Source organism: Geotrypetes seraphini, chromosome 9 (genome assembly GCF_902459505.1).
Source record: "Geotrypetes seraphini chromosome 9, aGeoSer1.1, whole genome shotgun sequence".
Lineage (NCBI taxonomy): Eukaryota > Metazoa > Chordata > Amphibia > Gymnophiona > Dermophiidae > Geotrypetes > Geotrypetes seraphini.
In genome coordinates this window covers 158,770,033-158,790,400 of record NC_047092.1, presented here as the reverse complement: position 1 = coordinate 158,790,400, position 20,368 = coordinate 158,770,033, and the positions used below count along the sequence as shown (strand labels likewise).

Genomic DNA, 20,368 nt, shown 5'->3' with positions numbered 1-20,368 from the left:
TGTGGTAAGAGTGGAATGCGTAGCTGGTTTTAAGAAAGGTTTGGACAATTTCTTGGAGGAAAAGTCCATAGTCTGTTATTGAGAAAGACAAGGGGAAGCCACTGCTTGCCCTGGATCGGTAGCATGGAATCTTGCTACTCTTTGGAATTCTAGAATCTTGCTACTCTTTGAGGATGCTGCATAGAATGTTGCTACTCTGGGATTCTAGAATCTTGCCACTCTTTGGGGATTCTGCATGGAATGTTGCTATTCTTTGGGTTTTGGCTGGGTACTAGTGACCTGGTTTGGCCACTGTGAGAACAGGCTACTGGGCTTGATAGACCGTTGGTCTAACCCAGTAAGGCTATTCTTATATTTCACAAAAATCTGCATGAAGGCATGATTTTTTGTGTGTCTAAACTCACACAACCCTTCATTAGTATCGCTGAAGAATGATGTGAGATTAGACACACAAAAAAAAATCATGCCCTCATGTAGATTTTTGCAAAACATGCATATCGGCAATGGAATATTGGACCTTATTTTGAGATAAGTGTTCAATACAATTTATTTAAGAAAAACAAAAAAAAATCTTTATATTTTAAACAGTATTGAGTCGATGAGGAAGCCAGCCGCAGAAACTGAGACTCAGCGGAAAATGTTCCGATCTGCTTGAGTGCCCCATCTAAAGGCTCTTTAAAGGACGTTTTTCTGGACTTTGAGAAGTAATTAAATTTGCTATAGCTGGTTAATGGACATAATACCTATTAATGTATTTTTTGGTCATTTGCATTATATTCTACGAAGAAAAGTTGGCACCTACTTTTCTTTATAGAATAGGCTTAAAATCAGGTACCTCAAATAGTGCCTATAGTGGATGCTCTGTTATAGAATTAGCCTTTAGAAGTTTAAAGCAGCTTAGCATAGGCAAACTATGAGCTATAAATTAAAAACCCCTTTTATCAAGCTGCGTTAGTGGTGTGTGGTGTGAGCTGGCACGGTAAATGCTCATAGAATTCGTATGAGCATCAGAGCACGTACCTTGGCAGCCCATGCTAAAAACCTCTAGCACAGCTTGATAAAAGTGTCTATGGGTGGGGGGTGGGGGATAGGGAGGTAGATAACAAGGCAGGGATGACTATTATTTAGAGCAATTGAATAGAAAATGTAAAAAAAAAAGTCAAATAAAATAAAACTTAATTTTAAAAACTTTCTACTTGGCTTAGTGGATAAAGAACTCGCCTTTCTTCTCTGGGACCAGGGGTCAAGTCCAGCTTGCGGTCCTAAGTGAATTGAGTTTGGTGGTCTCTGTTCGGTCCCCAGAAGGCAGGAGTCCACATCACAAAACCACCAGACATAATTAGGCACAACTGGCAGTCTCTGCTCAGGAGAGGCCCAGGACTGAGCTGGCATGGAGACTGAACTACCTCTCACCCATAAAGAGGGTGCTCCCTCCAGGTCAGGGCTGAGGTCATTGGTGAGGCAACGTGGGGAAGTTCGTACTGCAGTTGCCTGATTGTAGCTGGCCTGTGGATAAAAAGAGGACTTCAGTTTCCATTCCTGCCAGTCCCTTAACCATCACCAGCATAAACACTCACTTAAAAGAGAAAAGAGGGATTTATGAACGGGGGGCACAGGTAGAAAAAAGTAAATGAAAACAAATGGATAGGTTAAGAGAAGGAACCAGCAGAGGAGAATTTTTCAAAAATGTAGTGATTAAAATCTATCCAATTTTAAAGGAAATGAATAGTTTATAAGGAGAAGAAATGTGACCAGATTTAGAAAGGGGAGGGGGGGGGGGGTTGGAAGTAAAGGGAACAAAATTAACTGTGTAAAAAAAGCAAATTTTAAATTAGACAAATGAAAGAAAATGCAACTTTTCCTATTTAAAATTAAAAGTGTTTATGATATAAGACAGTGGAACAAATGATACACATTTTTAAAACATTCTATGAAATATCTTGTATGGGTTCTTTAGTTTTGTAGCACAGGTCTAATTGGAAATGTTGCTTTATTTGGAATCATTTTTTTAGAAATATGTGTCCCTTTGCATTATTATTTTTTTTTTTTTTACATATACCATTTTGAAAGGATGGCAAGATGATCGTAAGCTTTTTCTGATTTCTTTTGGGTGCACTAGTTTCTAGTCACCAACAGAAACACTTTCAGATGCCCCCCACCACCTCCCCAACCTGTAGCTAGCCAGAAAAAGTTGAGGACATAAGGTTTCAGGAGCCTGAAGTAGTGAGCAGAAAGAGGTTGTGTGAAAAAAGCAGCAAGAAAGTGCATCAGATAACAAAGGCGAGTGAAGAGATCAAGTCATTCCAGAGCAGAATATGAGGCCTCATTATGCATTTCATGCAACATTTCAGGAGGAGGGAGTAAGGCATGCAGCCTGATGCTGAGGAGAAGAAAAGTTTAAAATGAAGAATTCTCAAGGAGGTAGGTAGAGTTTCAAGGTTTCTATAAGAGAAAGGGGCATGAGTGAAGGAAGACTTAGTAGTAGAGAAAGATACGGGGACAAATTTTTCCCCGTTCCCGCAGGAACTCAATTTCCCCGTCCCGTCCCTGCCCCATTCCTGTAAGCTCAGCCTTAACAGCACAAGCCTCAAACTCTTACGATTTTAAAGTGTTTGAGGCTTGTGCAGATGAGGACAGAGCTTAAGCATTGGTGGAATGAGACATAATGACATCACAATCTGAGCTCTAGAATGTTGCTACTTATGATTTTAAAGTGTTTGAGGCTTGTGTAGATGAGGACAGAGCTTAGGCCAGGAGTGTCAAAGTCACTCCTCGAGGGCCGCAATCCAGTCGGGTTTTCAGGATTTCCCCAATGAATATGCATGACATCTATTTGCATGCACTGCTTTCATTGTAGGCTAATAGATCTCATGCATATTCATTGGGGAAATCCTGAAAACCCGACTGGATTGCGGCCCTCGAGGACCGACTTTGACACCTGTGGCTTAGGCACTGGTGGAATGAGGCATAATGACATCACAATCTGAGCTCTAGAATGTTGCTACTTATGATTTTAAAGTGTTTGAGGCTTGTGCAGAGGAGGACAGAGCTTAGGCACTGGTGGAATGAGGAATTATGACATCACAATCTGAGCTCTAGAATGTTGGTACTAATGATTTTAAAGTGTTTAAGGCTTGTGCAGATGAGGACGAGGCTTGCAGGAATGGGGCAGGGACAGGAAAAGAACTCGCCGGGATGGGACGGGAAAATGAGTTCCTGCGGGGACGGGGAAATATTTGTCCCCATATCATTCTCTACTTGGTAGTATAGACAAAAAACAGAAAGGAACATGGAAGCAAAGAAAGCAAGGAAGCAAGCTTGGCCTAGCACCAGAGAGCAATCTGACAAAGTAGAAGGGATTAACATACACCAAAAAACCCACAACATTTGTAGAATTGTCCAGAGGACCCGGGAACACTCCATTAAAGGACCTCATTCTTGAATTCTTATCCTAGATGCAGGAGTAAATCTAAACTGTTTTAATTTTAACTTTTGTTTATTTTCTGCAGGGTGCAATCATGTGTAGATCGGAAAATATCATTTCCATAGGATTCTGATTAGTATTCTATCAGCAAAACAATCTTTTCCCAAACCCAAAAGGGAATATAACAGAGTGAAAAATGTTTGCAGACCATCAATTAAATGAATTAACTGATAGTGTGTCTAATTTTCAGATACATTGTAGCATTGCATTATACCACTCTAAACAATAATTAATTTTTGGGATGCGGGAAGAAAATAAAGAGTGGCTGAACAAGGCTGCATCTTGCATTTGTTAACAGTTTTCAAATTAGGAGCCTAATATGTGCACGTTGTTTTAATTCACCTTATATAAAATGATTATTTAAAAAAATAATTTTTTACAAGGTGAATTTAGATCCATATTCGGGTCTGGCAGTGACCATATTTTCTAAAATAGCGAGAATGGAAAAAGGAGTAAGGTATGTGGCCATGAAATTAAGAATGTTCTCGGTTGCTGGTGTGTCTCTCTGGAATAAGTTGTCGGGACGGTTAAGATTATGCACTAACTGCTTCAAATTTCAAGAAACGGTTAAAAACCAAGTTGTTTCTTGATGCCTATTTGTACAGCAGGGTGTCAAAGTCCTTCCTCGAGGGCCGCAATCCAGTCGGGTTTTCAGGATTTCCCCAGTGAATAGCATGAGCTCTGTTGGCATACAATGGAAAGCAGTGCATGCAGATAGATCTCATGCATATTCATTGGGGAAATCATGAAAACCCGACTGGATTGTGGCCCTCGTTGACACCCCTGTTGTAGAGGCTATACCATTTAGGATAGGCTTGATCCTTATGAGAGTAGGACTTTCTGCATTGGTTGTTGAAGTCTATAAGTAGACGGTTTATGATCATCTATGTTGTGAATAGATAGTTTGCTGAGTGTGAGTGAAATAATTGTTAGTTTTAAGTTATTGAGATGTAATTATGAATGTTCAATTTTATAGAAACTGCTTAGCGTTTAGGCGGTATATAAATGTTTTAAATTAAGAAAATGTCAGCCACGCATTTAGAAAAATAGACATACACTTCCCCCTCCCCATTCGCGGTTCCTGCACTCGCGGTTTCATAGAATCGTGATTTTTTTTTCTGGGGAGAGGGGAAAAAAAAACAAAAAAACAGTCTTTTTTTCCTCCCTGCCGCCTTCCCGGCCCTACCTGGTGGTCTAGAGGGTTTTCGGGGCAGGAGCGATCTTCCTACGCTCCTGCCCCGTGCAAATCGCCATGAGGAAATGGCTGCTGGGAGTTCCCGTAATCTCTCGAGACTACGTCGGGAACTCCCTACAGCCATTTCCTGATGGCGATCTGCACGGGGCAGGAGCGTGGGAAGATTGCTCCTGCCCCGAAAACCCTCTAGACCACCAGGTAAGGCCAGGAAGGCAGCAGGGAGGGGGGGTGGGTCAGAGCTGGATAATCGCGGTTTTTCAGCATTCGCGGTCCGGCTCTGCCCGTATCCCCCGCGAATGACGAAGGAAAAGTATATTAAGCACCACTTGATGGATTGCCAGCACCACTGAATATACTTCAATGTGGTCATCGCCAATGGTCACATGTATAGCTGTGATATTCAGCTGCCCTCCACACGCTACCCTAACTTTGTCATGAATCATGCTGAAATGGTTAGAGCGACTCTGACATCACTATTTGTACAATGCTGAAAATCACCGCCAGGGGACTCATACACTTATTAACCTCAGGTTAACATATATTTGAGAATGACATGTGGATAAAAATTTTCCCCATCCCCGCGGGAACTCATTTTCCCGCCCTGTCAAGTTCTTTTCCTGTCCCCGCCCCATACACTTTAAAATCATAAGTGATCGAAGCTTGTGCGCTTAAGGCAGAGCTTACAGGAACGGGGCAGGGACTGGGACAGCGACAAAATTCACGGGGACGGGAAGGGGAAATTGAGTTCCTGTGGGAACAGTGAAAAATTTGTCCCCGTTTATGTGGGCTTGAGGAATCTATTTGTAATAACCTTATGAGTTATAATTACTTTTTCTTTATCTTGTCTTTGTAAATTTCCTTCTTTATTATTTGTATAAATGATAATGTTTAAAATCTGATAAATAAAAAAAAAAAAAATTTGTCCCCGTGTCTTTCTCTAACATATATGTCCTTCTGAATACAGGACCTCATATTGGGCCTACTGAATTTAAAAATGTAGCATTTTATTTAAGAAAACCATACTGGAATGAATCGCAAACACATCCCTTTATAGTAAGCTGGATATTGCTTTAAAGGAGGACTAGAATAATTAGACCACTGAGCCAAGGACTAAGGAGGCCCATATCAAATCTCACAGTAGCTCCTTGTGATCCTGGGCAAGTCACTTATCCCTCTAGTGCCTCCTGTACAAATTTGGGGGCCCTTTGGCTAAACTGCATTAAACAGCTAACATGGAAGGGGGGGGTCAATATTCAAAGTGATCTAACCGGCCAGAAATGGCTCTTGACCAGCTAAATCATTTGTTTGGAGATAATCAGTCATTTTCAGCAGCATTTAACTGGTTAGTGCTGCTGAACTTAAAACTGGATATTCTGGGGGCGTTGCAGGGCAAAGTCAGCACTTGGCCAGTTAAGTGCAGGGAGCAGTCAGCAAAATGCTGAGCGCGGCGTCTGAATATCAACCCCAGGTTTTTCGGCAAGGTAAAACACCGGCCTTCTAAAAATATCTAAAACCTTTTTTTTATTTCACGACGCATACCAAAATTCTGGATAAGATACTTTTCCTTCCATCTTTAACTGTTAAAGAGAACTGCTTTTAAGAAGCGACCCCCCTCCCCTCCCCCATTCGTTCTCTCCCTTCCCCTTCCTACCTCCCTTTTACTTTCATTTTGACTTCGATGTAATTTTGAATCTTCCCCTTCCCCACTGCCTATTGTAGGTGTCGGGTCAAAAGCGCGCCGGGACAAAGGCGCGCGCAGACAATTGAGCACAGCGCGGAGGTGTGCGCCGCAGAAAATTACTGTTTTTAGGGCTCCGACGGGGGTGTGTGTGGGGGGGAACCCCCCCCACACTTTACTTAATAGAGATCGCGCCGCGTTGTGGGGGGTTTGGGGGGTTGTAACCCCCCACATTTTACTGAAAACTTTACTTTTTCCCTTTTTTTAGGGAAAAGGTTAAGTTTACAGTAAAATGTGGAGGGCTACAACCCCCCAAACCCCCCACAACGCCGGCGCAATCTCTATTAAGTAAACTGGGGGGGGGCTCCCCAACAAAACCCCCCATCGGAGCCCCTAAAAACTGTAATTTTCTTCGGCGCGCGCCTCCATCTTGCGCTCAGTTGTCGGCGCGTGCCTTTGTCTTTCGCGGGGTTGTCTATGAACCCCTATTGTATCAACTTTGTCCATATCTCTTTGTCCGGCCTTTAAATAACATAGTAACATAGCAGATGACGGTGTTGCCCTATTTTACTTTTTTAAAATTATTATTATTATTACTCTTTTTTAAACTCCAATTTTAGCAATTGTAAACCGTCCAGATATTTGTTTGATGGTCGGTATATCAAACTGTAAATAAACTTGGAAACTTGTGTGTGTGTGTGTGGGGGGATTTGTTTGTTTCAGGAATAGTGTGTCAAGGCTGGTGTTGGGGGCATTGGGATGCTTATCAGGGGGGAGGCTGGACATCTACTGAGGGGGTGTCAGGATGATCATTGGGAGATAGGAATGATCATGGCAGGTTGGGGTTGTGTTTGGGGCAGGTAGCACCACCGTGGATAGCTGTCACGCTCTATGCTAATGCACAGCCACTGTGTTAAATGCCCAGATGATGGCACAATGGGCCCGTGCTATTGGTCCATGTATGTAAGACAGTGGCCTTGCATTAACTGCTAGACACGCCCCCTGCATTTACCACAAAGGCACTGCAATACTGCAGTAAACATGCAAGAACTGCAAAACTTTCTGCCCTTTAGCAAAAGGGCTCCTTACATTGTACAACCTCTGGGAACAGGGATATTCCTGCTGTATATGAAGATAACAGGCAAGAGATGAATCTAAAATCTCTTCCCTTCTTCCTACATTTGATTTAAATTCTTAAAACGGCAGAAATAAAGTCAACTGATATTTACACAATATTTCTGCAGCTTTCCGTAGAAACCTTAGGTCTTCACTCCCAGTCTTCAAGGGCTGCCAACAGTAAAGGTTTTCTGGATATCCTTAATGAATATCCATGCACACTACCCCACTATATGCAAATTTATCTCATGCATATTCATTTGAGGTACCGTGCAAACCTCACCCTGTTGGTAGCTATCAAAGACTGGGATTGAAGAACATTGATATAAACTGTTTGGTGGCAGCGGTCAGCATTTTAGATGCAACTCAGATTTTAAAAATATATATTTTGCAAATAGAGTATGATGCGCTAAATTGTTTTTTTAAGGTTACCTTACAGAAGCTGCAGCCTTGTTCAACTTTACTGACTATGGGCTCCTTTTACAAAGCTGCGTTAGGCTTTTTTATCACCGGCCGCGGTGATATTAGCGCTGACACTCATAGAATTCCTATGAGAGTCGGAACTAATACCACGGTAGCCGGTGATTTAAAAAAAGGCCTAACTCGGCTTTACAAAAGGGGGGGGGGGGTGAGTATAATTTTCAAGTACTTTCTGTTAATTACATTTCTCCAAACTGTTGGAATTTACATCTTAACAAGACACTTTAAAACTTAAGCCTGCTTTCATGATTTCCTTTTATTTTTAATTGAGCTTGAGGTAACATTAAAAACAGGCTTTCACCTTAAATGCAGTTAGGCAGCATGCGCTTCCAAATATTTTATTTAAAAAGAATTCATGTCAATAATGGCATGCAACAGAAATTTCACTGGCTTTGCAAGCACAGTAGCTTACTTTTTCTACGTACAATAGTTTTGAAGATACGAGGGGCCACCAGAAAGTTCTCAGCCCAACCACCAAAGCTGGGGCAGTCTCCATCGAGGGCTGTACACTTAGTCCAGCGATTTTCCGCTTTTTACGTTATGTCGGGAAAATACGGAATGAAAAAAAAGCGGAAAGTCGCTGGAGTATGCGTATAGCCCTCGATGGAGACTGCCCCAGCTTTGTTGGTTGGGCTGAGAACTTTTCAGCGCCCCCCCTCTCGTATGAAGAAACCACCTCACCCCAAACTGAGTCAGGTAAAAAGCAGGGATATAAGCCGAGTGATCTCCTACCTCCAGCCTGTCTGTCCTCATTAATTTCTGTGCAGCTACAGCAGCTGCTGCTGCAGGAACTGGGACTCCATGGTTTCCTGTGACCAGCATTGGAGGCGTTTGCAGGATTTCCGTGGAGACCAAGCCGGGGGAAACGGGCCCCAGATAGGGGTTAAAGGCAGCTGTTGCATTAGTAGCTAAGCTGGGTGCAACTGAAAACATTGGCTGTGAAGAAATGAGACATGCAGGCTTTGTAATAAGTACTGTACTGCAGATTTGTCACATCTGTCTGCCTGTAACTCAACTGATATTGTTTGATATACAGTGGTGCCTCGCATAACGGACGCCTCGTACAGCGAACGCTGCGCATAATGAACTTTTTGTCTTGCTCCCTATAACGAACTTCGTTTCACACAACGAAGTCGCCCGAGGGGCCCGGGGGGGGGGGGCGGAACTACTCTCGCCGCTTTCTAATGTGAGCCGGGAACAGCAGCACCCTCCTGTCTGAATGCAGTGTTCCATCATCTCCCTCCACCTTACCTTAAAAACCGAGTTTTCCGGCTTTCTTTTTCGGCCAGCCACACACTTTCAAAGAGCAGCACATGCGCGCATGCTCTGTTGTTCAATCTTCTCCTCTGACGCAACCGGAAACCGGAAGTTGCAGGAGAGAGAACATTGATCAACTCCAGCAGCTGCGCGTGCACAGCTTTTTGAGATCGTGCGGCTGGGTGAGGGAGAAGGCTGGCAGGCTCTGCATGTGAGGTGAGGTGGAGGGAGGGAAATGTAGGGCTGCAGAACGAATTATTTTGTTTTACAGGTATTCTTATGGGACAACAGGGCTGCAGAACGAATTATTTTGTTTTACAGGTATTCTTATGGGAAAACGCGTTTCACACAACGAACGTTTCACATAACAAACTTGCTCCTGGAACGGATTAAGTTCGTTGTGTGAGGCACCACTGTACTTTTATCAGAGAGATATATTTACTATTAATACAGCATTTTAATAAATAAATTCCATCCTAGGGCTCTTGTCCTAACCCCCTCGTCTATTAAACTGCGCTAGCAGTTTTTAGTGCAGAGAGCTGCGAGGAAAGGCCCGCGCTGCTCCCGACGCTCATAGGAACTCTATAAGCATCGGGAGCAGCGCGGGCCATTCTGCGCGGCTCCCCGCACTAGAAAACCGCTAGCGCAGTTTAATTGAAGAGGCCCTACGTGTTTTGGGCCTATTTGTTAACCCACACTTTCTATAAATGGCACCTTAAAAAAAATCGGCACTGATCAAAACGGTGCTTAGTGCGATTCTATACAAGGCTCCCGTTATATACAGAATCACGCTTAGTGGCCATTATGTGGCATAACATTTAGACAAAGCAACAAAAAGGGAGGAAGGTCCAACCTTGTCTGCAGAAAAAAGCAACCAGGAACAAACAAAAAAAGGAACTGCAGATATGTACAAGATGCAGGCGAAATTTATTGTGACAAATATAAATATATAAAAACCTTTTTACCAAACAATGGACCCGACACGGTTCGTGTTTCGGACAAACCTTCGTCGGGGGTCCAAGATGAAAAAAGGTTTGGAAAAATATGCCACAAAAAATTGTAGAGTAAAAAATGTCATAAACCAAAAGGTCCGATGCGACGAGAATCGCCAACTGCTGTAAAGCGTCTTACAAAAGTAAAGCGTCTCACAAAGACAAACCCATTCAGGCCAAGGAAAGCCAGGCCTAAATGCCTACGCCTAAGTTGTGCACAGATAAGGCATATTCTATAACAGCATGCCTAACTTTTAGGAACATCCACAATACACCCCCCCCCCCTTCTGAGATTCACACACTAGAAGTGACGTGCACCACTTTACAGAATGCGCCTACAAAGTTCTACTTGTAAATTCTAATTAGTGCCAATTAATATTAATAATTAGGTGCTAATTGCCAATTATTGGCACCAAATAGCTTGTTAAACAATTAATTTACACGCATAAATCAGCTATGTGTACTGATTTGCAACTTACGGCCTCTTATACAAAGCCGCGCTAATGGCTCCGAAGCCCATGGAGATTTAAAGGGCTTTGGGGCCGTTGGTGCGCGGCTTTGTAAAAGAGGCAGTTAGGATGTTATGGGGCTCATTTTCAAAAGAGAAAATGTCCAAAAAATGGCATAAAGTGGATTTGAACGTTTTGTTTGCTAAAATGTCCAAATTACCATTTTCAAAACTTTTTTTAGATGGTTTTCTATGCTGTTTGCCTGCAGTGCGTGTCAATGATGTGTTGGGTGTGTGTGTGTGTTTTGCGCAGGATTAGGGCAGACCTACGATATGGGCATTTTTCTGCAATAATAGAACATTGCAGAAAATGTCCAGGGCAAAAATTTGGATGCTTGAGGCTAAACATGTTTCAATAAAGGTGGCCAAAATGAACAGATGACCACTGGAGGCATGAAAGCACGGCACGACACTTACTCCCCCAGTGGTCACTGACCCTCTCCCACTCCCCCAAAATATGAATGAAACAGCACATACTAGTCTATATGGCCTGTTATAGCCAATCCTATTAGAGCAGCAAGCAGGTCTCTGGAGTAGCCTAGTGGTCAGTGCAATGGACTATACAGTGGAGACCCAGGTCCTTATCCCACACTAACATTTGTGGTAGAAAGTGTGAGCCCTCCAAAACCCACCAAAAACCTCTTGTACCAACATACAGGTAATATACCTGCAAGCATAAGGGCTATTGGGGTGGTAGACAATTGGGTACAATAGGATTTGCGTGAGTTTTGGGGGGCTCACCATTCATTGTAAGGGGGTTATGGTGAAATGTGAATGAGAGAATGATACGGGGACACATTTATTTCCTTCTCCGCAGGAACTCAATTTCCCCATCCCATCTCTGCAAATTTTATCGTCCCTGCCCCATTCCTGTAAGCTCTGCCTTAACCGCACAAGCCTCAAACACTTATGATTTTAAAGTGTTTGAGGCTTGTGCAGATGAAGATTGAGCTTGCAAGAATGGGGAAGGGACAGGGACAGGAAAAGAGCTCGCTGGGACGGGATGGAAAAATGAGTTCCCACAGGGAGGGGGAAAATTTGTCCCCATGTCATTCTCTAATGTGTACCTGGGCCTTTTTAGGTGAAGTTCACCTCAGTGCCCCATAGGTGCCCCATTGCTCTGCTGGAATGTCTGAGTGGCCAAGTCTGATAAGAATGCTGGCCCCCCTCCTATTTCTCAATTGCTGATTTTTGTGCATTTTTCATTTGGATTTCTTTTTTTTTTTTTCCCCAAAAAACTATTTTTAATTTTGACTTTTTTTTTCTTTTTTTCAAAAACTGTCCAAAAAGAAGATAGATGCACTGAGGACAATCAGATCTAGGAAACAGATGATTTGAAAATGGCCTTTTTCTTTACTGGGTATTTAGACATTTTTTCCCAAAACATCTAAACTCTGATTTGGATGTCATATTGAAAAGGTCCCTCTATATTATATATTATATTATATGTTATCTTAACTGATTGTCATGATCTTGCTGGTGTTTTTCTATCTTCTGATTTACATATGATAAATGACATATCTCTAGGAAATTCTCTGTTTTTTATTTCAAATTTTCAGTACTTAATGAGTCTTTTTGATCTCTTTTGTAACCATTCTTTTCGACCATTATATTATATACCACATCATTAAATCAATTTGATATTATTTTATGTTTATATTCAAATACCAAAATGTGTGTGGTGCTCTATAAGGCCTTCTTTTATGAAGCTGCGGTAGAGGTTTCTACTACAGCCCAGGGCGCTAAATGCTATGCTCCAATACTGCTCCGACGCTCAAAGGAATTCTCCTTTTACGAAACCGCATTAGCGGCTTTAGCGTGTGTGATTTTTAACATGCGCTAACCCCCGCGCTAGCCGAAAAACTACCGCCTGCTCAAGAGGAGGCGGCCGGCGGTTTAGCACGTGATATTACGTGCGTTAAACCGCTAGCGTGTCTCTGTAAAAGGAGTCTTATGAGCCTCGGAGCAGCTTCAGAGCATTTAGCCCTCTGGGTCGCGGTAGAAACCTCTACTGTGGCTTAGCAAAAGGGGTGTATGTTATTTAATTTCTATACAATATAAAAATTAATCTGTGTCTATGTCATGCTATTAATTTTTATCTTTGTCTTTTAATCTGTTTCTATGCAAAGGTATGTTAGTATTTTTAGCTATGAATTTTAAGGTTTGTTTGCATGCTTATTTTTATTATGTTTTAAAACTATGTCTGCATATCCTGTTAACCGTTTAGTTGTAAACGGTATAGAATGGTATAGAAATTTTTAAAATAAATGTTAAAGAGCATATGACTTGAATTCTTATGTATTTTATTAATGTGTGTTAATCAATATGGTTTTATTTATTTGTGTTTTAAGGATTTTTTTTTTTCCATTTTAAATTTTCAATTAATGCATCTCTGTTGATATTGTTAAGTAGACTGTGAGACTCCAGATGCAGGCCCTGTGGCCCTGTTGAGTCATTGTTAAACAATTAATTCTCTGTGTTTTCATTTCTTTTTTGTTTGTTCTCATTTTTCTGTTGCTTAGTGTCTATACAGCTATACAGCTATTTTGCAAGGTTTCACCCCTTGCCCCTACATGTTTCAATGCCTTGGTAGCTCCACCTTTATTACTTATTCTGTGCAAGGTTGCAATCCGTACCTTTAGCAAATGATACACGTTATTTACTGTTTGTTCTTCTTCTGTTCTTATCTACCTTCTGTTCCCCTGTCCTTTTGTTTTTCCCTTTTTTTGTTCATTCTTTTTCTGTCTTTTATAGCTCATCCCTCTCCCCACATGCCAGTATGTTTAGGTTAGTCTTGTTAGTTCTGTTTTTTTTTTATTTTTCATTGTTTATCTGTTTTACTTAAACCTTATGTAAAACCGCTTTGAAATTTGATAAGGCGGGATAACAAATTTTTAACAAACTTGGAATTTAGCAGAACAGGTTTAGATGTTTGGAAATATGATTTAAGTATGTTTAACAAACTTTGAAGCCTATGGTCTAGTCGCTCTGAGTAGGCCCACTTTTACTATCAGAAGCTAAGCAGGGTCAGACCTGGCTAATACCTGGACGGGAGACCAAGGAGCCCTATGTTGGGCAGCAGCAACATAGTGAAGCCACACAGGAGAAGGCAATGGCAAACCACTCCTGTACTCTGCTGTGAAGCATCACTGTGAATGAGTCAGTGGCATGATCCATCCAATAAACTTTGATTACTATTTACAATGAAGTCCAAAGATTGCTTTTGTAGGGCATTTCACTGAATCTCAATCCTAAGGGGCTCTTTTACTAAACCATGCTAAAAAGAGGCCAGAGCTATCCTCAGCTTGGGTCTTTCCTAAACACTGAGGCTACTTTTAGCGTGGGCGTATAATGGCCTCGTTTTCCATTTGCCTATTAATGGCCATGCACTAATTTCCCCATTAGGTCATGGCCATTAGTGCATGAGCCCTTAATGACACCTATTTTCTAGGTCAGGGGTGGGCGACTCTGGTCCTCGAGGGCCCGAATCCAATCGGGTTTTCAGGATTTCCCCCATAATCCACCTTAAAACTTATCTCCCCCTCCCTCCTATTCCATAACAATTGTTAACTCACATAAAAGCATACAATAAATTCCCTTCTTAACATTCCTTATAATTATACAAAAACCAAAATCTACCCTTCCCCCCGCCTCCAACCTAGGACATAAACAATTAAAGGGAAAAAAAGGTTTTTACTCATTACAATATTTTGATACTCATTACAATAATTTGTTAAAGGCTCCCAAACATCCAGAAATTTTTTTTTTAAATATCCCTGCTGCGTAGCTATTACCCTCTCCATTTTATATATATGACACAAAGAATGGGAAAAAATTGAAATAGGTATGTATTGCTTACCACAGGCTGTAACTGAGTACCAGGAATCATTGCATTGGCTAATTGCATTTGTTGGGCCAACATGGCCATGTTCTTCTGCTGAATCAGGTTATTCCGTCCATTTATTTCTAGCTGTGTTTTTAAGTGTGGGGGTGGGTGAAGATATTTGCAATTCTCCCTTGAACAGCGTCCCTGAAATAAAGGAACAAAAAGCTAAAATACCAATGAAGCAAATAAATGGAATTGTACTTGCACATTTTTAAGAGAACTTTCAGCTTTTTATTTCAATATACGGTATTTCAAATCACTTATAAAATACTCCATTTGTGACAGTAATAACAAAAGTGTGCTATCCATATTCAATTTTGATGAAGACGAGAACTGTTTTGTATAATGACATAATTGTTTACTGAAATAAAATCTAAAATGTAAAACGGGCCATGAAGGTTTAACTTGAAAGATTAATACTGTGTCTTTCAACCACACGTTAATCAATAAATTATCGCTGGTTTTTACTAAAAAGCAGTAGAGGTTTCTACCATGGGCCAGTGAGGTAAATGCTCCAACGCTCATAGAATTCTTATGAGCTTCAGAGCATTTACCTCATCGGCCCTCAGTAGAGACCTTTACTGCCATTTAGTAAAAGGAGCCCTTGCAACAGCCCTTATCCAGGTAAAAGGGGATACTACTTAAATAAATGTTTCCAATTATTGGACACAATGGGTAGTGGCCTAGTAAGGGTAGGAGGCGCCCAGGGCGATGGTTCCAACCCCCCCCCCCATGCCCCCTGTCCTTCTGCACCCCCCATCCCCCATTCCACACTTGTGCTCTCCCTCACCCCACCTCTTAATCTTCGTCAGTGCAAGTGGATTCTGCAAGCATGTTCCTCGCGCCAGCATTGGATTTCCCTCTGATGTCACTTCCTGGCCCTGTGACCTGAAAGTAATTCAGAGGGGAACCAGGCTGGCGCGAGCAACAGGCAGAAGTTGCTTGCAGTAGCAAAGATAATACAGAGGTACAGGGTGGGGGGGAGGGATGGCACGAGGGTAGCGTGGTGTGGTAAGGTGGGGTGGAGAGGTGCCAGTGCCCCCACCCACCTGGCAGACGGGGCGATCCACACGCTTTTATTTCGCCACTGACAATGGGTCTGATTCTATAAACAGTGCTAAACTCGATAGGCGCCAAGGGAAATGGCACCTCCGGCATGTTATTCAAAGTTGGGCCAAAAATAACAAAAATTGGGCCTGTATAACAAAAATTGTTATATACTGTATAAAATATTTCAATAATTAAATACAAATATATAAATATATTATTTGAATTGTGCTCAGTGTCATTCATATTTTATATCGCCCAATATTTTTGAGTATTCAAAAGTTAGGTGCCATTTGTAGAATCGTGCCTAGCGGCACCTAAATCAAGTTAGGTGCCAGTAGACGTCAAAATGTTAGGTGCTGGTATATTAGGCCAAGGTTTTCTTGGCCTAAAAGACCAGATCCTAACATATTTGCCTACTGGCACCTAACTGAATCCATGCCCAAACTCCATCCCTAACCACACCTACTTTCCGGGTAGGCGCCTCCGTGTAGACACTTACATCACAACTGGTGAAACCAGAGGACATAATTTGAGGTTGAGGGGTGGTAGATTCAAGAGCAATGTTAGAAAATTCTACTTTACGGAGAGGGTGGTGGATGCTTGGAATGCGCTCCCGAGAGAGGTGGTGGAGAGGAAAACGGTGACTGAGTTCAAAGAAGCGTGGGATGAACACAAAGGATCTAGAATCAGAAAATAATATTAAATATTGAACTAAGGCCAGTACCGGGTAGACTTGCACGGTCTGTATATGGCCATTTGGGGGATGATGGGCTGGAGTAGATTTTAACGGAGATTTTGGCAGTTGGAACACAAGCACGGTACCGGGTAGAGCTTTGGATTCTTGCCCAGCAATAGCTAAGAAGAAAAAATTAAAAAAATTTAAATTGAATCCGGTTGGGCAGACTGGATGGACCATTCGGGTCTTTATCTGCCGTCAACTACTATGTTACCAAATTAGGCGTCTACTGGAAAATTAAATTTTTTAAATTGGTTTTTAAAGGTGCTTTTCAATTAACACCGCCAGCTGAACCAATTAAAAAAATTAACCCCCCTCCCCCCTTTTACAAAGCCATGCTAGCGGTTGCCACTGCGGTAACTGCCCCGAAGGCATAGGGATATAAAGGACCAGTACTTTTGCCTCGCGGCAGCTGCTAGCATGGTTTTGTAAAAGAGGGGATAAGTTAGGCGCCTAGATCGGATAGGCATATCTAGGCACTTAACGATAAGTGCTTTCTATAGAATCAGGGTCTATGTTTGTATCTATATATTTAATGTATTTTTGAGGTCACCAAAATCCACTGCTCTAAAAAATGCATTTATGAAATATGAAATCTTCTTTCAGGATGAGATGATACATACTATTGCTTTGTGTAAAATATTTTTTGCAGCAAAATTAAGGAGCCTTAGGCATGCGAAGAAGTACCAAGAATCCTATGACATTATAATCTCACAGATGTCAGAGGTAGACAGCAGTGATCCATCAAAACAGGCCATAATAAATTGTATAATCTGCTTGCTTCCACCTATTTTTGTTCAAGGGTTCTGGGAACTTAACAGCCAAAAGGCAGAACGTTTAATAAATGTCTTATTTATAGGCTATCACCAGAAGACAAAAGAAAACAAATAACCCTTTAAGTTGAAAAAATATTTTAAACTTCTGGGTGTTAATAGCTTAATTTAGGTCCTCTGTTATTAAGCCACAAGAGAGGTTTTTTACCGTGGTCCGGAGCGCTAAATGCTCCGAGGCTGCTCCAATGCTCATAGGAATTTTATGAGAGTCGGAGCAGCATCGGAGCATTTAGCACTCTGGGCCACAGTAAAAAACCTTTATCGCGGCTTAGTAAAAAGGGGAGTTAATGTATCTGAAATTTCACAATTTATATTTCACAACTTTCAGAAAATATGACTGCACAGTGCAAATTAGAAAAAAAAAAATAATAAAATCATACATTATCTCATCTACGGTAGTTCTATATTTTCATTTTATTTACCTTGCCAAACTTTTGAGACAGCCAGATTCAAATTCCAATTTTGTTAAATTTATAATTTATTGTAGGATCATACGGAAACGGCGAATACGGAGGGGGAAGCGTAGTCCGAACTTCAACTTCTTACATGCATTTTAGAAAGCTCTTAAAAAATAACTCACTCCAACTACTGAGTAATCTCTCCTATTCACTATTTCATCCTCATTATTCCTCTGTTATTAATCTTTTAATCCTTAACTACCAAATATAATTAATATTGAATTTTGTTTCTTTGTTTTTATTCAGTAAACTGCTGAGAACTGTAAGGGTTGTGCGGTATAAAAATAAAGATTTATGTTATGTTACTCTGTCATTCAGTCAATTTATAATCCAGTCCACCACACTGGGGCCCATCTCCAAGCTGCTCTGTTTCTTATTGATCCTTTTATATGAGGCAGAATAAAAAGGTCCGCCAGGAAGTGACGCCAGAGGAAGAGCTGAGGCTGGCGCATGCAGCAGGTAAGAGATGCTGCTCACTGCCAGCGATCATTTGAAGAGGTAGACGGGTGAGCAGAAAGGAGAAGAGGTGCCAGCGCCCAGGGCAGTCTGCCCCCCTGCCCTTCCCCCACTACTGCTGGCACTATTTTTGTATTATATAACTATGTAAGATGGTGGGTTATAAATGGTTTTAAATAAATAAATCTCAAGATCACATATGTCAAACACAAGGTCCGCAGGCCAAATTCGGCCCACCTGGCCATTTTATGTGGCTTGCGGTGACTGTGCCATATTCAAGCGCCTGACCATGCGGCCCTAGTCCCAGTGGGGTACTCCAAGCACCTGAACGCACTGCCCCAGTCCCAGCGGCGTTCCAAGCGCCTCACTGCACTGCCTCAGTACCCGTTCGCAGGCAGAAGGACCCAGTCCCAGTGTAAAAGCTAGGGCACTACACGCAAGCTCCAGACCGTGCTCGGTGCTATTTTCAAAACATGATTAATGCATGAGGATGGCGTGCGATATGGTGTCTCTTAATAAAAAAAATTTGGCCCGCGACTTAGCCTTTGTTTTAGATTTTGGCCCCTTATGTGATTGAGTTTGATACCCCTGATCTAGATAAATATTCAGGGGAGAGTTCTTTAAGACACTGCTTAGCTGTAGGCAGTAAGAAGGCATATAAATAGCGGCATTTTCATCATTTATGCTCATAGGTGGCCACTTATAAATGACCTCTTATGCGAAACTGGCTAGCAGAAAACCGTGTGTTGTGATTTGATGGCATGCACTTCGCCAGTGGGCTTGAACGTGGGTGGGATTTGAATAGAGCATGAGTGAAACGCATACAAGTTGCTCTCTTCCGCTCGCTGGGTGTCCGAACTTACTTGAGTGTTCTTTTGGGTAGTACCTCAGCTCTGGAATTGTCTTCCTGGGGAATTATGGGCAGAGGCTAGGCAGCATAGTCTAGCGGTAGAGTAAATTTAATAAACCGAAAATTGTATATGTGTAAATTACAGACTATAGGGTTCATAATAAAAAAAAAAAAAAATCTAAAAAGTGTCCTAAGTGGCTACTTGGACGATCAAAAAGACTGATCGTCCAAGTACCCATAACCAAAGCTGGTTTTTAGATGTATCTAAAACCAACTTAGGCCTTTCCCCTGCCTCTAAATGCACAGAGAGAAAAGAGGTGTGTTTAGAGGAGGGTAAAGGGCGGGCAGTGGGCGGGAGGTGGGCCGAACTACACCTAGCCGTACAACAGGTATAATCAATACAGTTTAGTCGGCACTTAGACCTTTTTCACTTAGACGAAATAAAACCAGGTCTAAGTGCCGAAAAACGGGCCGCTGAGCTGATGGCCGCTGGCGCCATCAGTTCAGCGGCCCGGCAACCTAACCATCACGGCAGGAGAGATGCCTCATCTCCCCTACCACGATGCCATCACTCTTCTACCCGAACTGCCGCGACCCGTGGCAGTTCGGGTAGAGGAGTGATGGCATCGCGGTAGGGGAGATGAGGCATCTCTCCTGCCGCGATGAATCACTCCCCCCCAAACACAACATCGAGGCAAGAGGGAGCCCAAGCCCTCTTGCCCTGCGGCAGCCGCCACCCCCCCGATAACATCAGGGCAAGAGAGAGTCCAAGCCCTCTTGCCCTGTTGAAGCCGCGACCCCCCCCGATAACATTGGGGCAAGAGGGAGCCCAAGCCCTCTTGCCTCAGGCACCCGCGGCACCCCTGACTCGTTCGGGCCAGGCGACCCCCCTACCCCCACCCCCACCACAGTACGGGCAGGAGGGATCCCAGGCCCTCCTGCCCTCGATGCACCCCCCTCCCCCCAATGTCCGCCCCCCCAAGAACCCCCGATCGGCCCCCCCCCCAGCCGACCCGCGATCCCCCCAGCCGACCCCACGACCCCCCACCCCACCCCCCTTCCCCGTACCTATTTTAGGTTGGCCGGACAGACAGACGGGTGCCAAACCCGTCCGGCATGCAGCTCAACGAAGAATGGGGCTGGATTGGCCCAGGGGCACCAAGCCCTCCTGTTGGCGGGGCCTTAGGCACATGTTATCGGGGGGAGGTCGCGGCTTCAATGGCTCCCCACAGCCATTTCTTAATGGCTATCTGCATGGGGCAGGAGCATAGGAAGATCGCTCCTGCCCTGAAAACCAGCTAGACCACCAGTAAGGCCAGGATGCCGGGGGAAGACAAAAATATGGGGGGTTTTTCCCTCCTCCCCCCCCCAAAAAAAAAAATCACGATT

At 42.8% G+C, this 20,368-nt stretch overlaps 1 protein-coding gene across 13 annotated transcripts in view; it reads right to left on the bottom strand.

Annotated features, from left to right (window-relative positions):
• Positions 1-20,368, bottom strand: part of MBNL1 (muscleblind like splicing regulator 1) — a 284,040-nt gene that overhangs the window by 89,721 nt on the left and 173,951 nt on the right. For 9 of the 13 annotated variants that reach the window (XR_004540587.1, XR_004540586.1, XM_033957829.1 and 6 more), the window contains 3 exons: positions 14,570-14,740; positions 8,686-8,889; positions 1,222-1,506 (listed from right to left, as the gene is read on the bottom strand). Coding sequence is in view for 11 of the 13 variants with exons in the window: in XM_033957829.1 (XP_033813720.1) it covers positions 1,222-1,506; positions 8,686-8,889; positions 14,570-14,740 (660 nt within the window). In the remaining 2 variants the exon portion in view is untranslated. The remainder of the gene's footprint in view (positions 1-1,221; positions 1,507-8,685; positions 8,890-14,569; positions 14,741-20,368) is intronic. The other 4 variants (XM_033957833.1, XM_033957832.1, XM_033957836.1 and 1 more) reach the window with 1 other exon arrangement.